The sequence below is a fragment of the Bemisia tabaci genome, chromosome 3 (assembly GCF_918797505.1).
Source record: "Bemisia tabaci chromosome 3, PGI_BMITA_v3".
In the NCBI taxonomy this organism is placed as follows: Eukaryota; Metazoa; Arthropoda; class Insecta; order Hemiptera; family Aleyrodidae; genus Bemisia; species Bemisia tabaci.
In genome coordinates this window covers 43,644,059-43,658,051 of record NC_092795.1, presented here as the reverse complement: position 1 = coordinate 43,658,051, position 13,993 = coordinate 43,644,059, and the positions used below count along the sequence as shown (strand labels likewise).

Sequence of the window (13,993 nt, the reverse complement as noted above, 5' to 3'; positions counted from 1 at the left end):
CGTATGCACAACTTGGCAGAGATATTTCTCTCACTCTTTAACAATTAATCGTAAACAACTGGCCCAAATGAACTCGTATCTTTGTGTTGGGATCTTCCATGAATGGTGGAAGAAACGCCGCCAGCCTCTGTTGTTGCGTTTGTGAGAAATGAGGAAGAAGATTGCCGACGCTCTTAAATGGGTAAACGAGTACTTTCTTGAAGACATGGTGATACAATTTCAAGATTGTAAATGAGCATCCTCACACCAAGAGGAATTACATACTTATGAATGAAATCAAAAGGAATTATAAAGCACTAAAATATTATGCCCACAGTTCCTTACCTCATAAATACGTTAAAACGTTCATGTAAAACTTGTTTTTCATCCTCGGTTCTTCCGTATGGAGAGAGGATTGTTACTGAATCGAAATGAATTGCTATTTTTACTGACGTGAGAAAAAATGCAATTAATAACCGGAGAGAAAATATTTAACGCAACATTCCCTCTCATATTTCCGTCTACATTTCGCTGGAAAATGAATTGTGGGCCCTAAAATCACTAAACAGTTGCGAGCCTTTAAAGTACTCCACAGTGCTACTTGTGCGGTGACTTTCAAATCATCGATCATAGTGCTTGAACTTTAATTTAGACAAGCAACGTCAATATGACAAAAAATCTGAATTAATTTAAGTGAGGGTAGCGAGAACTTAGGTTATCGGAGGTGAACATTGCCTCCTATGACTGAATATTTCGATTGTCTAGATGGAAATCTTTAGTGTTGCATTTGAACCTAAGTTTTTTCTCTGTTATAGATGAATACTAAACACTCTCCATCTGTAAACTCTTAAACTAGCTGTTATGAGCAATCTTCTTTTGTCATTTTAATTCGAGAATCTAATAATTAATCTTATTTTATGAACATTCCTTCTGTATAGAATACTTTAAATACCATACAATCTAAATTTGCCATCATTGAGCGAAAATTGTTTATATTATTCTAACATTGCACTAATCGATTGACAACACTGCAGTGGTGTGCACTAAACTGGGTTCTGGAACACACACGCAGCTCTGTCAATGTCGATGTTATCCGATTAACCCTGCGGAATTTTCGATTGAAATAGCGCGGTTGTGTCTTTACGACCATTTATCACGATTTATTCACTGATTTACCATTTAAAGTTGAAAAACACCCGCTGCTCAAACGGTCCGTAAAGATGTATCGATAGTTGCATGTTTATATATGGCATTTTATTTACAACTTCTATTTCATATTTAATTTTTCGGCGTTTCAATATTATTATCGCGCAATACGTCAAGCAATAGGTGCGAATATTTTTGCATCTGTGGAAATGTTGCATTCACGAAGTGCTTTTATCCGTCGGCTAATTTCAGTACAATATGGAGATAACACGCCGTATTCATTTCAAATATGGTCCTTGATGTACTTTTTAGATACTCGACTCGGAGATTGAAGTGTCATATTGAAAAACCAAAGTTACATTATTGATCTATATTTATTTTACCTTTTTCGTGGAAATTAGACACATGCCTGACCTTTGTTTCTCACTTACACCCTTTGCCACTGGGGAGAGTGGGTCTATGAATTCACTTGGTCATTTTGGCGAATACCACAACTCACGCCAAAATATTCGCATTTGAAGGTTCATCCGTGTGTATCACGTTCCTGCCGGGTATTTTGAGGTGGAAATATCTATGAGTGTAAGGATCGAGATCGCAACAGCTGTGTCATTGGTTAGTAGCTAAATACTTTTAATTGAAGGTACCCGAATAAAGTCATGTAAAAAGCATGACGTGCTATTGTAGTTGCATACATTGTGTGACGATAATTACCTGAAAAACCTGTAAAAATGAAGGGATTTGCTGACTCAAAGGTTATAGGACATTTCGTCAACGATTTTTTGTCCGCGCACCTGTTTTTTCCAGTAATTTACATCCACGCGTTTTTTCGGCACGAGCGTTTTGGTCCACGTGCCAGTTGAGACCCAAAGTTAATTGGCCCACATGTAAATACAAACGACAATTGCTCCCGACGTTTTTGGATGAAAATGTATAATGTCTTGGAAGAATGAGAGTTTGCATGTTTTTTTGTTTTGTCTGTTTGGTCCAACGGAGAATAATATAAAGTTGAGAGTTTTGGTAAAAATGGGGGAGCGTCAATCCCATAAGACAAACTTCACTAAAACTCTCTACACCTCTTTGGTGTAACAAGACTTAATTATCTTTCAAGAAATTCCCACCTTGTTATGCCTGAACCGGATAAACCTCTATATTTGCCTCAGCTAAAGGCTCTTAGATTTTTTCTGTGTACGATAAGTATCTTGATTTATTTTGCGAGGAAAGATCTGTACTTTTAAAGGATGTCTGTCTTTTTTGATACTTTCAATTTCGTACAATACTGTGCAACACCACTGATGTAAGATAGTTGCTTCAGGCGCCGCCGCAAGGCGGGGGGGCGGCCAGCGCGGAACGCGCATTGGCGCCTACAAACCTAAGTGGATACTTCAAGCATTGTGCGATGCGTGGCGTATCCACTTGGGTTTGTAGGCGCTCGTGAGCCTCTCCCGGTGGCAGCACGCCGCTCCGCTCTGTTAGGCTTTAAAAGGTATTCATACTCGCATAGTCAGCGTTTTTTAACTCATGATTTTGAAATATTTGCACTCTGTGCATTGATTATTCTCATTTAAATTGATAGGGGAAAATATGTATTAATTTATCAAAGGAGAATAATAATATAACGTGTGTTCTTTAAATATTGGTGGTTCCGTGTCAAATTTAACGATTTGGATTCATTTTTTTCTTTTACATTTTGTGATTTTATTGTGTTGCAGCGAGGTGAACGCGCAACCAAACGCTCAAAATTTGACGTATTTGACTCTAAAAGATCGATGTAACTCGAATGGGTTAAAACTAATAATTGCGGGCTTCTTAGTTTTTTTTTCCTCTTTTATTCATTTTTGCAGTTTCTGTCGGCACAACTGCGGCTTATTGAGATTAGTGTCGCTTGGTAAAGGTTTTACAAATATTTGTCACGTTTTAAAAACATAAATGTTTTCAAAATGAAGTAATAATTTCGTAAAGAAAAAATTAAAAAATAAAAAAGTACCTATACATGTACAAGGTATATTGTACATCGAATATTTTAAGGATAGAAATAAAACCAAATATTCACCAATGACAATTTCAAAAGATGATTTAAAAGAAGGAAGTAATAATATTTCATTTAGAAAATGAGCAACCATAACAACAACTCCTTCTCTCTCAATTTCTCATTTCCATATTATCAACATAATTTTACATACCGACTAAAATATAACGCTTGGACCAAGTTGCTGTTGCTTATTTTACGTGTGGGCGTAAACTACTGGACAAAAAAGGGGGGCGGGCAAAAAAATCGTTGACAAAATGTCCTGAAACCGACTCAAAACTAAGGAACAACTAAAAAATTATTTTTGGGAAGAGCTAAGCATGATTTTTTACACCGCGAGATGGCTTATAAAAGCAAGGCCTGACGGCAAAATGTGCTTAAAGTCTACAACAATGTCCTGGTTTTCATAGGTTAGCGAGGATTGCTCTCTCAATTATTAAGTTTTATACTACATGTAAAAAGTACGATATACTCTTTAGCACTCCGTATTTATTTTTTTTTAATAAATGAAAGAGTTCAAACTAATGCTTGAAATCAAAGAGTTCAGAGTATTGAATGGAAGTTCTAGTAAAATTAAAATATTAATAATTTGCGGCTAGAACTAGTAGCAAAATGTATTACACGAACAAATACGTCAAAGGTCAAAGTGTCAAAATCAATTGACACCTCTAAAATCACAATTAAAAGGTAGTTTTTTATTTTCTACCCCTGAATCGCGCCATCAAAATTACTTACTATTTAATTCCAAAGCGGCTGACCAAACTTCCTTATTCCGAACACTGGACGTAGTCTGCTCAATTTCTCTTGATAACACACTGGAGTTTTCATAGAAGTGAGTTTCTATTCTAGATTTTCGAGTCCCCTCCCTCCAAGATAAAGCAGGGTTGTTCAAATCAGACGTTGAAGTTTTGGCGTTATCCTGCTTTAGGTGAGCGTTCAGTTGTCTGATTAACAGCCTCTGTTCCTTGAGAAGCTCTTGCTGTATTTCCTTAAATTGGATCTGCAACTTGAGTATTTTTTGGTGTCGTTTCCTCATTGCCTTTAAAAACTCGATTTTTTTCTGTTCAGCTGGACAGTCAGGAGAATCGAGAACTGCATTTTTTCGGTGGTATTTGATATGAGAAATCAACTGATATGAGAAATCAATTGGAGCAATGGAATTAGACGGTTGAGCATTCAACGTATCTTGCTGGTTCTCTGATCTTATTTGATTTGCCGAGACGGCAGAAGAGCAGGAAACTTTGCTAACCCGTGAGAAGAAGGTGTGTGACTTGTTAGTAGTAGAGAGACCGGATACCTGATGTTTCAACAAGCGTTTCAGTCTCTTCATTGCGTTTCTTCTCCTCAAGGATCCTTTCCCCCGTTTTCGCTGCCTTTTTTCTGGCACAGGCTCCTTTGTACCGCTTGTATCCATTTTTAGATCCGTCTCTGGCTAAACACTTGATTGGTCAGAATAGCAGATATCTGTGAAATTCTTCTGACTTGTGGTGTCTAATGTTTTGAATAAGATATGAAGATCGGAAAAATTCAATGAACCAGTAAATAACGTTCCATGTTGTTAAAATGTCAAGAGCCTTTGTCGGAACACTGATCTACCTACTTCCAGTCAACAGGGGAGAAAACTTTGGGACCGATGGATGGATTATTCCTCAGGATGTATATCGCTCTAAGTCCACAATGATGGCCTACGTGATAACGTAAAATTCAATTATAGAAGAGGAGAGTCGAAGGTCTTTAAAAAATTATGCTTTAAATTATGGGGGAAAGTATGAAAAAACCAACTTTACACGGACAAAACACAAAAATAACTGAATTGTTTTCCCGCCCGGCGGTGCACTTCTCAAGGTAGGACCTGTACCGTTGTCATCAAACCTCTTACGAAAATATGAAACTATGAACGTATGCGTAAGTGTTTTGGTGAAAAAGAGAAATATTGACCCGCACACAGCTTAGGCAACTGTTTTCCATTTCTGGTCGAGTTATTATGACGGGTGAATTATGCGCTGGCACAGCATATTTCACACCGATTCACAGCATGCAAGTTTCGCGCTGTCAGAGAGGACGTAGACAATTCGAACTAAGCCGCAATCAAACTCCGAAGGGCGCTTAATAACTGACCTTCATGTATTATTTGTAAAAAAGCTGACTCTTAAACTTTTCTAGGAAAAAAAAACTGTCCGTCTCCAGGATGGATCCAAAACGCATCACATTAAAATTCCGCGCAGGTTTCCGCAGATCAGAGGATCACTCAAGGTATGTTCTAAAATAAAGTCACACTCAAAAGGTAAAACAGTGTGTATATGTCAAAGGCAGCAATCCATTTGTGTTGAATAAAATTGTGAAAATTCAAAAGAAAAGAAACGAAATAGAAAGTTCTGATCATTATGCTTGAATTTTGAACTGAAGTCCCCTTTTCTTAAATGCATAGTACCAGCTATCGCTCTTGCAAATGCATATGGTTGAGTCACTAATTTTAGGTGGGTTCAGTTCGATCACGCAACGAAACTACCGCCTGGCAAAGCATAGAGTATCATTGGGTTTGAAGGCGCTGAAACCGACTTCGTGCTTTCATAGTCCTACACCAATGAAACTTTAATACTACTTTGATGCGAATTATTGCAATTTACCGAGAAAGAACGCATACCGCTTGCAAATGGTCGGAGATTGCTGATTGCCTTGCCTGCGACATATATCTTGTAACATTGAAACCTTTCCCGAAGGAAAGTACCTCGATGTCGAAATATTGAAAATTAAGATTTACCACAACTGCATGCAGGAAAGTTTTACCAACACTTCAGCATAAACAAACATCCATAAATTTCAAAATATACTTGAGCTTGGCAGTTTTCAGTTTTTACTTTGTTAATTTAAAGGATAGCGACCCATTTTATAGTATTCAGGAATCAGCTCTGTCGGAAAATTATGCAACATCACGGCCTTCGTTATCATTAGAGTGATTAAAATTGTTGGCAGTCAATTTTTTAAAACAATAAAACATTTTATGCATAGGATTTGAAGATGCAATTTGTTAACCAGGTTTGGCAAAATTTTCCCCTGAATAAGTTATACTCTATAACTATGATGCATTCTATTCCTCGCAGAAAGCCTCATGTTTGATATTATACCTCAAACATGGGGTTGTGTAATACCTAATATTCTAAGTATAAACGAATAACATTACAATTAAAGTACTAATGCAACTGAAAGATGTTTAGACTTCTGCATTTGGAAAACTTCGGTTAGTATTATCAAAATATATGTATGTGCTAGGAATGTTAATTAGTCAATATAAGAGTAGTATTTTCTATGTAAATATTTACCTGATAGTAAGCAGCTTGATTTGCCAAGGGTGCGAGAGGTGGATAAAGGGGTTCAGGTTCTGAGTGAGCGATTGTCCAAAGTAAACCAAACGACAAAACCTGCGAACAAAATATGTCATAATGTTTAAAATCTCACGGAAATTGTTTTAAATACCACCAGAGTTATACAAAAATTAGAGGGCAAAGAACACATATATGCCAAGTGAAGTTTTCGGAAACATGATGATGCTGATTATACTTTGCGTGAAGCTGTTTTATGTATAATATAGTGTACTATACTATATTCGTATAATATTATTTATGATTATTTATAATATTAATGTCATATTATTTAAAATATTATTTATTATGTATGTAATATATTTTATGTAAATTATTTTACCAAGGTATGTATGCAAAACATTAAACAACGAAACTCAGTTTTTAGTCCAACATTCCAGTGTATCTTAACATTACGTCAGCTTTTTTACCGAAAGATTTTATATTTTAATAATGTTCCTCTCTTCTGTCTATTCAGTTATTTTTCCATCAACCAAGGGTGCTTAGCTGCTTCAAAAATTCATTTCGTAAATCTCGAACTCAGCACTTGGTGAACTTTTGGTAAACTTTCCCCGAGTATTTTATATTTTTCGATGCACACGCTCATAGCCTCTCGCGTCAGTGCTAATAATTAGCAAACTAACAATAATCATGAACTAATAATTATTACCAGTTTCTGAGAGTAATATACTTCAAGTTACATACCAGTTAACCCCCCCCCCCCCCAAAAAAAAAACCCAGAAAATTAAAAAAATCACGAATGTATCAGAGTAAATCGAATTTCAAAACGGTGGTCTTGACCTCCAAAATGATTGACCCCATTCGCACTTCGGATCCCAAAATTGCCCAATGCACGCCTGAAATTCGACCTTGCACCGCTTGAATTCAGCCGAGCCTCAGGAAGCATTTTTGAGAAATCTTGGACACCCCCCCCCCCTCCCTCCCATGCACCTGCCACCTAACGCTATCGTACGGACTTCTTACGATATCTTGCGCTCGGCGTTACAAAACGACAGCCTTTCGGAAGGATTTTTAATTGCTCGTAATTGCCACTACGGACGCGGCGGCGCGCTGCGCCATGCCTGTTTTTTTGGATTTAATTACCCGAAAAGCGATTTTTAGCCCCCATTGTTGGGCCGAATTAATTTGAATAACCCGCTCCGGAGGTTCGGCAACTGCAGCGGGAACAATCGGTTTATCGAGTTGACGATCAGCCTGCGCAACAGCGTTGTCGCTTAATGCTGTCGGTAGTGCTGATTATTTCTTCGTGTAGTTTTGCAGCTAATTTATACAATTTTGCGTTAAGTCTGGCAGCGTAGCTCCTCATCCGACGCATTGGCCGTATGCGTGCGTGCAGTTGTGAACGCAATGCGTTGAGGATTAGTTTCCGGAGGCCTTACGCGTGTTTGAGATCACCAGGATAAGCCCGTATCCATGACTCGGTTATAAAAACGCCTATGTCCACCGCTGTGTTTCAAAATCCGTGCATTTCAAGTATTCCGCTCATGATAATCGAAATATGATACCGTCCTTAAAACTGATCTGTCCCCCTGATTTGAGGTGCAGAAAGCGAGTTTGTATTTTGCAACCTCGTTTTATATTACAGTTTTCGATTGAGAAATAAATCACCGAGCCCGCAGCACCAAAATTATGAATAACCTTTGTCACAGCTGTGGGAACATATTTATCACAATATGCATGTACTTTATAAAGTATATATTTAATTCATAAAATTAATGGTGCTCAATTTTGAGTCCAACTGCAGCGCGAATCTTCTGATTCTTTTGTTTTGTGTCAGGGAGAGCACTGGCCCCTTCAGCACGATTATCAACGAGAGAAAAAAGAGAGAGAAACGATGACGAGAAAGGGAAGGGATAAAGAGAGGGAAAGAAGAAGGAGAGAGAGCAGAAAAATAGAAAAAATTTATCCTGAATGAAATAAAAAGGATTTATCTTCAAAATCCCATACTTGAAATGCCTCTCAGCGGCCACCCAAAACCGAATTGGTACCTTAAACGAAGAAAGTGAAGTTTGTTTGTTTGATGTCTGATTTCTCCTTCTATAAACTGTACTCTATGTTCTTATGTCTGTATTTTTAATATTGCTTATGGAACGAACTCTGCTCACCCAGCAATTCTATCAGTTAATAGATGGGATCTGTCAATTATTCTTCATTATTTCGTGATTTCTAGTTTTAAAAGAAATCCACTAGAAACTGGCCTCGTGCGCGTTCCTAGCGACTCATCGTTGCCCTGACTACAAAGTTCATCGCAATAAAACAAAGAGCATGAACCATTCTTAGACTCGGTCTGTTCCTAAAACCAAAATCACTCACGGCCGTTCGCAGTAAGCGCCATTTCTCAAGGAAGAACTCACTCTAAAACAAGTCATGTCGTTTGGGTGGTCTGATATATGACAAAACTAACCGATCAATCTAGGTTAAGCATTTTAAGCACGCGCTAGAGCGAGTTGATTGCCACTTATCAATCAGTTAATCGATATCGTCTCCTTGCGAAAGGTGATTGGTCAAACGTTGTGGGTGAGGATATCTAAATTCGTGATTTATTTCTAGATAGATAATATCGTAAAAAAATGAAAAAATAATAATGAAAAATCTCTCTTTCTAAGGGAAGAAAGATGCGTATTTAGGGAGAGGCTATGACATCACTGACAGGGAAAGTATCGGGTGCCGATAGCCGCAAAATCATGGGAATCGGCCTAATACATCGATTTAGAACGAGAGTTGACAGAAAAAATCACTTAGATTAAAAAGAAAAATTTACAACTTTACCACTCACTTTCATGCCACTCGGGTTGTATTTAAAAATTTTACGACAAAAGGGTAATTTACAGAGGTACTCGCTGATATTTTCAAAAATTATAGAATTTGTCCAAGGAGATCTGAAGAACGATCCATGAGAATAAATGAAGACTTGGGGAGTCGGGGATTTTAGACCTAGTCAACGAGAAAGCGGTTTTGTCATCCAACACTCTCATTGAAGCTAATGTAGAGATGCAAAGAGTATCTAAACCTATAGACTCATTGCGAATTGAAAATGTTACCACCTCAAGTCGGAGATCAGCAGCTTCATCTGAGTGGTATATGGACGCATTTCCGTCAAACAGAACTATGTGCATTAAGACATGAGCCCTGAGACCCATAAGAATACATGCATAACAAGGCTCACGTCATAATGCACATAGTTCCGTTTGACAGAAACACGTCCATATGTAGAAAAAGATGGAGTTTTATTTCCAAAGGGACGGCTCTGATTGCGCATAGCTATGTTAAGGAAATTCAGGGATGTGTAACCCGAGAAGAAGTTGTAAAAGAACGTTACAATCGAAGACCAGGACGGCGAGCAGGGAAGAATCAGAGCAGTATCGTTTCTAGTAATGACGAGAAGAGAATAAGCCATAAATCCCAAATACGGCGCGAGGAATGCGCAACGCTCTTCATTGCGCGAAAAAAGGGGGAAAAATGAGCCGAACAGAAAGCATCGATGGCGGGAACGAACGGCGCTATCCCTAGCGAAAAAAGGCAGATAATGGAGTTATTAACATAGCTTCCATTATCGCAGTAAAAACTAATATACTGCCCTGAGACACGCGAAGAAATACTAAGTCTCTTTAAGTGGGTTTCAGACTTCGTTCCTATCTTCAATAGAGCGAACAACGCCAGCAAATAGATAGAGGATCGCTCGATTCCAAACCCGGTTCAGGTTATAAAATGCACTTATACTCGGCGACTCGGCAGAAGGGCGCGATGAGGAATGGTGAGGGGCAGGTTGGGTCCAGAAGTCGTGACCCCTTAGAGACCCGAGCCGGCTCAGTGCTGAAAATTTTACGCTCATAATTTTTCGATTATTAATTGCTGCGAGCTTTTATGAGCTTTGTCTGGGATAAACGCTGTTTTTTCAGGTTTTGACACAATTTTCTTCGTCGCGTCCGCATAATGTGCCCATGGTCCTTCGATCAAAGTAGAGTGCAGTGGTGTGGCGTGCTTTGCGATGTATCGATTGTTATGCCATTTAAACCTATGGAAAAGGATCGATGAGCAGGGTGTTCACAGCGAACACCTTAATAATCGATTCCTTACCATAGGTTTAAATGGCATAACAATCGATTTATTGCAATTCACGCCACGCCACTGGTGGAGTGGTCTCGCTTAATATTCCACCGGTGCAGGGTGAGGAAAATGAGACGATAGTTGTGGTGTAGCATCTGGCTGTGCATTTACTTTATCGACACTTTTTACCTCGTTTTTACGATCACAGTTGCAGGACTGGGTGATGAAAGTGACGAAGATCGTGACAAACACAGATTGTGGGACGACAATCGCTGACAAAAAGTGAAAACTTACCGGGTAATTCGCTATTCAGTAAAATCGCTATGCGAGCATCTATTGAAAGGAATGGCTAGGCACTCTGACAAATGGCAAAGTTGCTCATCTTCACGAATTTTTCAATAGAGCTCGTGTCGAGTGATTTTCTCGTACCAAATGTTAAAAACTCAAAGAGAGAACACCATCCAATTCTCGGGCTCCAATTTTCATCACGTTCAAGGAATAACTTTCTACAAGAATAAAATGAGACTGTTCACCACAGATTTTCTGCAAATTGCCTCCTCTATTTCAGAGAAAAATCCATTTTAACCCCTTCTTTTAGTAATTTTTATTTATCTTTGGCCGCGAATTCCAGAGAATTTTGAAACAGGAATGCCGCCGAGTTTTGTCAGATCATAATAAATCTTTTTTTGAGGTCTCAATTACAATATCTACTATTTTTTTTTTTTTTTTTTTTTTTTTTTTTTTTTTTTTTTTTTTTTTTTTTTTTTTTTTTGGACCAGTCAATTCGTCACATTTCATTTATTGTTACTATACTTTAGCGAGGTTAAACTTCGGAACACAATTTTGACACCTACTCATTGATTAGGATGTCTATTTCTTAATCGCTGATTAACATTTGGTTTGAAATAGTGTTTAAAATTGTATTGTCGGTGATTGTTCAAGTTAAAGGAAATTTGAAACTCTCTCTTAATTATCAATGTTAAAATTATTTACACTTACGGACTTGACGTTTTCTGAAAATTTAGAGCACGAATACCCAATTGTCATCTTATAACAGAGAATTTTGACAGAGAAAAATTGTAAAATCGAGGATAGAGTTACTATACAGCTATTTTCCCGTTGATGGCAGACAAGGTGTCTCCGTTTATTTCTGGCTCAGCACGTACCATTGAATTTCTCCTTGTAGCGCAATTTGTATGTAATTATGCGCGTAACATCAGTTTCATCGACCTGGTCGCGCACATGCGTAGTCTCCACGAAAGTTCATAAATTTGTACCAACCGCAACTGCTCTCGGATGCAAAGAACTTTATGAACACGTGGCACGCACGTCCTTAGCGTGCTAAGGAAAAACGCCGTATGAACATTCGAGAGTTGCCAAGTTTCCCCCGATAAAAAATGTATTTTCGACGAAAATTATGTATATTTTTCCTTAAAATCTTCAGATATCCTAGATTAAATTGAGAAGAAAATAGTCTGAAAAATTGGAAGAAAAATATTTGCAATTTACCCTTTAAATTCGTATTTTATCATAAGAAATTTGTCAACACCTGAAAGTTCATACGGCGTTTCTCCTCAGCATAGCAGTCTTGCAAACACACTCGGCGTCAAGTGAGCCATAAACACCGCTCGTATTACTTCGTAATGTAATCCCTCGTTTTCGGCGTTCTTGTGAGCTAGGTGTTGGGAAGAATTAGTTATAAATGACCGAATTTGGATTCGCACCGTTGTTGTCATTCAGTGGGAGAGTCCAGAGTCAAACTTGCGTGATGCACGGATTCGTGTGTTGGATGATTTATTCTCTTGGCCTCTGTACATGGTTCACAATAGTAACGTCCTAACTTGAACTGGCAAAATTTGTTCCTCTCTCTCTGGTTTTGCAACCCAACTTTTTTCACTAAAACATAGAGAAGCCTTAAGTGGGGAGCAACGCGGATAAGAGAAATTCCAGTAGACAGGTGAACTCGATTAGACGGTGAAAATTTGCTAAATGTGGCCGTTTCAAAAGGAAGAGACGCCTTATATGGTTACAATCACAATAAGGAAAAAAGCACAGTGAAAGTCATCGCCAGGGGGATATTTAATCTATGTGCCTTGAGAGTAACCTCGCCGTTACATTTGTAGTGCTGAATCAACAGTTTTTCATCTAATGAGAGGCAAAGTCAACATTCCTCAACTGTTTGGTGAAAAAAAACCGTATAAGTCGATGCATTTAAATCAAAAGGAATTATAGCCATTATGACATGAACCCTGTAATGCATGCATTCTCATGGATCTCAGGGCTCGTATCAGAATGAATATAGTTCCTTCTGATTTAAATGCGTCCAGCATCATTAATAAGTAAAACTTTATCATTAATAGTTGAAATAGTTTTACGATCGTTAAAGGGCACTTCTTATATAGTTTTGCTAGTTATATTAAATTCTTTACACGGAAAATACTGACTTATTGCTGAATTTGGGTCTTGATTATGAACCAATTACATCACCTCTACAATGCAAAATTTTCAAGCCGTTTAGGGATCACAAAATATACATTAGCAACTTCAATGTTATATTCTGAATGATTCAACTATATAGTGTGATATAGTGTGAAAATGTAGTGTGATATAGTGTGACAATATAGTGTGACAATAAAGTGCGACAGTTATGAGTGTGACTATACACCCATGTTCATTATTAAAATAAAAATGCTTGAGCATTGCATAGCTTTGAATGTAACGTGGCAGAGAAGTATCTCTTTAAAACTCTTGATCTCATACAACTGAATTACTTTTATCACTTAGCTTATGAGAATCTTCACGTCCTTTTCTCAAGGAGGCAACCAGTTAAAAAAACCCATCAAATTAATTAGAACTATCCATTACTTCCGTTCAACACCGCAACCTTCACTGGAAAAAAAACACGTTGGATCTAGAGTCCAGACTCTTAAAAACATCAACAAGAAAAAGTACTCTTGATTCAATCGGATTTTTGCTTAGATCAAGAACCCAGCCTCTTAATTTGAGCGGATTTCCTTTTGATTTAAGCTTAAATCTGATTGAATCAAGAGTCCTTTTTCTTGTCAATGTTTTCAAGAGTCTGGAATCTAGATCCAATGTTTTTTTTTTTTTTTTTTTTTTTTTTTTTTTTTTCCAGTGTTGTTTGTTTCTTTCTTCTTTGTAGCAACTGATGTGGATCGCCAGAAAAGTCTCGTTATACTTCAAATACATTTAATTAGATATTACATCATATTATACAATACTGTAAAAATCAACTGTTTACTTCAGAAAAGTGTATGTTCCTTTTACTAGGTATTTTCTTTAGTACTATTGAATTAAATAACGGAAAAATCAGGGAAGAAATTATAAACGTGAAGGACTATGCAAGAGTTTTATGCAATTATGAGATGAACAGGTTTCAAAAGTACACTTTACA

General features: G+C 37.6%; 1 protein-coding gene across 3 annotated transcripts in view; it reads right to left on the bottom strand.

Moving 5' to 3' along the window:
* Positions 1–13,993, bottom strand: part of LOC109041757 (uncharacterized) — a 94,128-nt gene that overhangs the window by 14,046 nt on the left and 66,089 nt on the right. The window contains exon 2 of one of the 3 annotated variants that reach the window (XM_072298423.1): positions 6,472–6,570. In XM_072298423.1, the coding sequence (XP_072154524.1) occupies positions 6,472–6,570 (99 nt within the window). Of the gene's footprint in view, positions 1–3,886; positions 5,064–6,471; positions 6,571–13,993 lie in introns of those variants that run through there. The other 2 variants (XM_072298422.1, XM_072298424.1) reach the window with 2 other exon arrangements.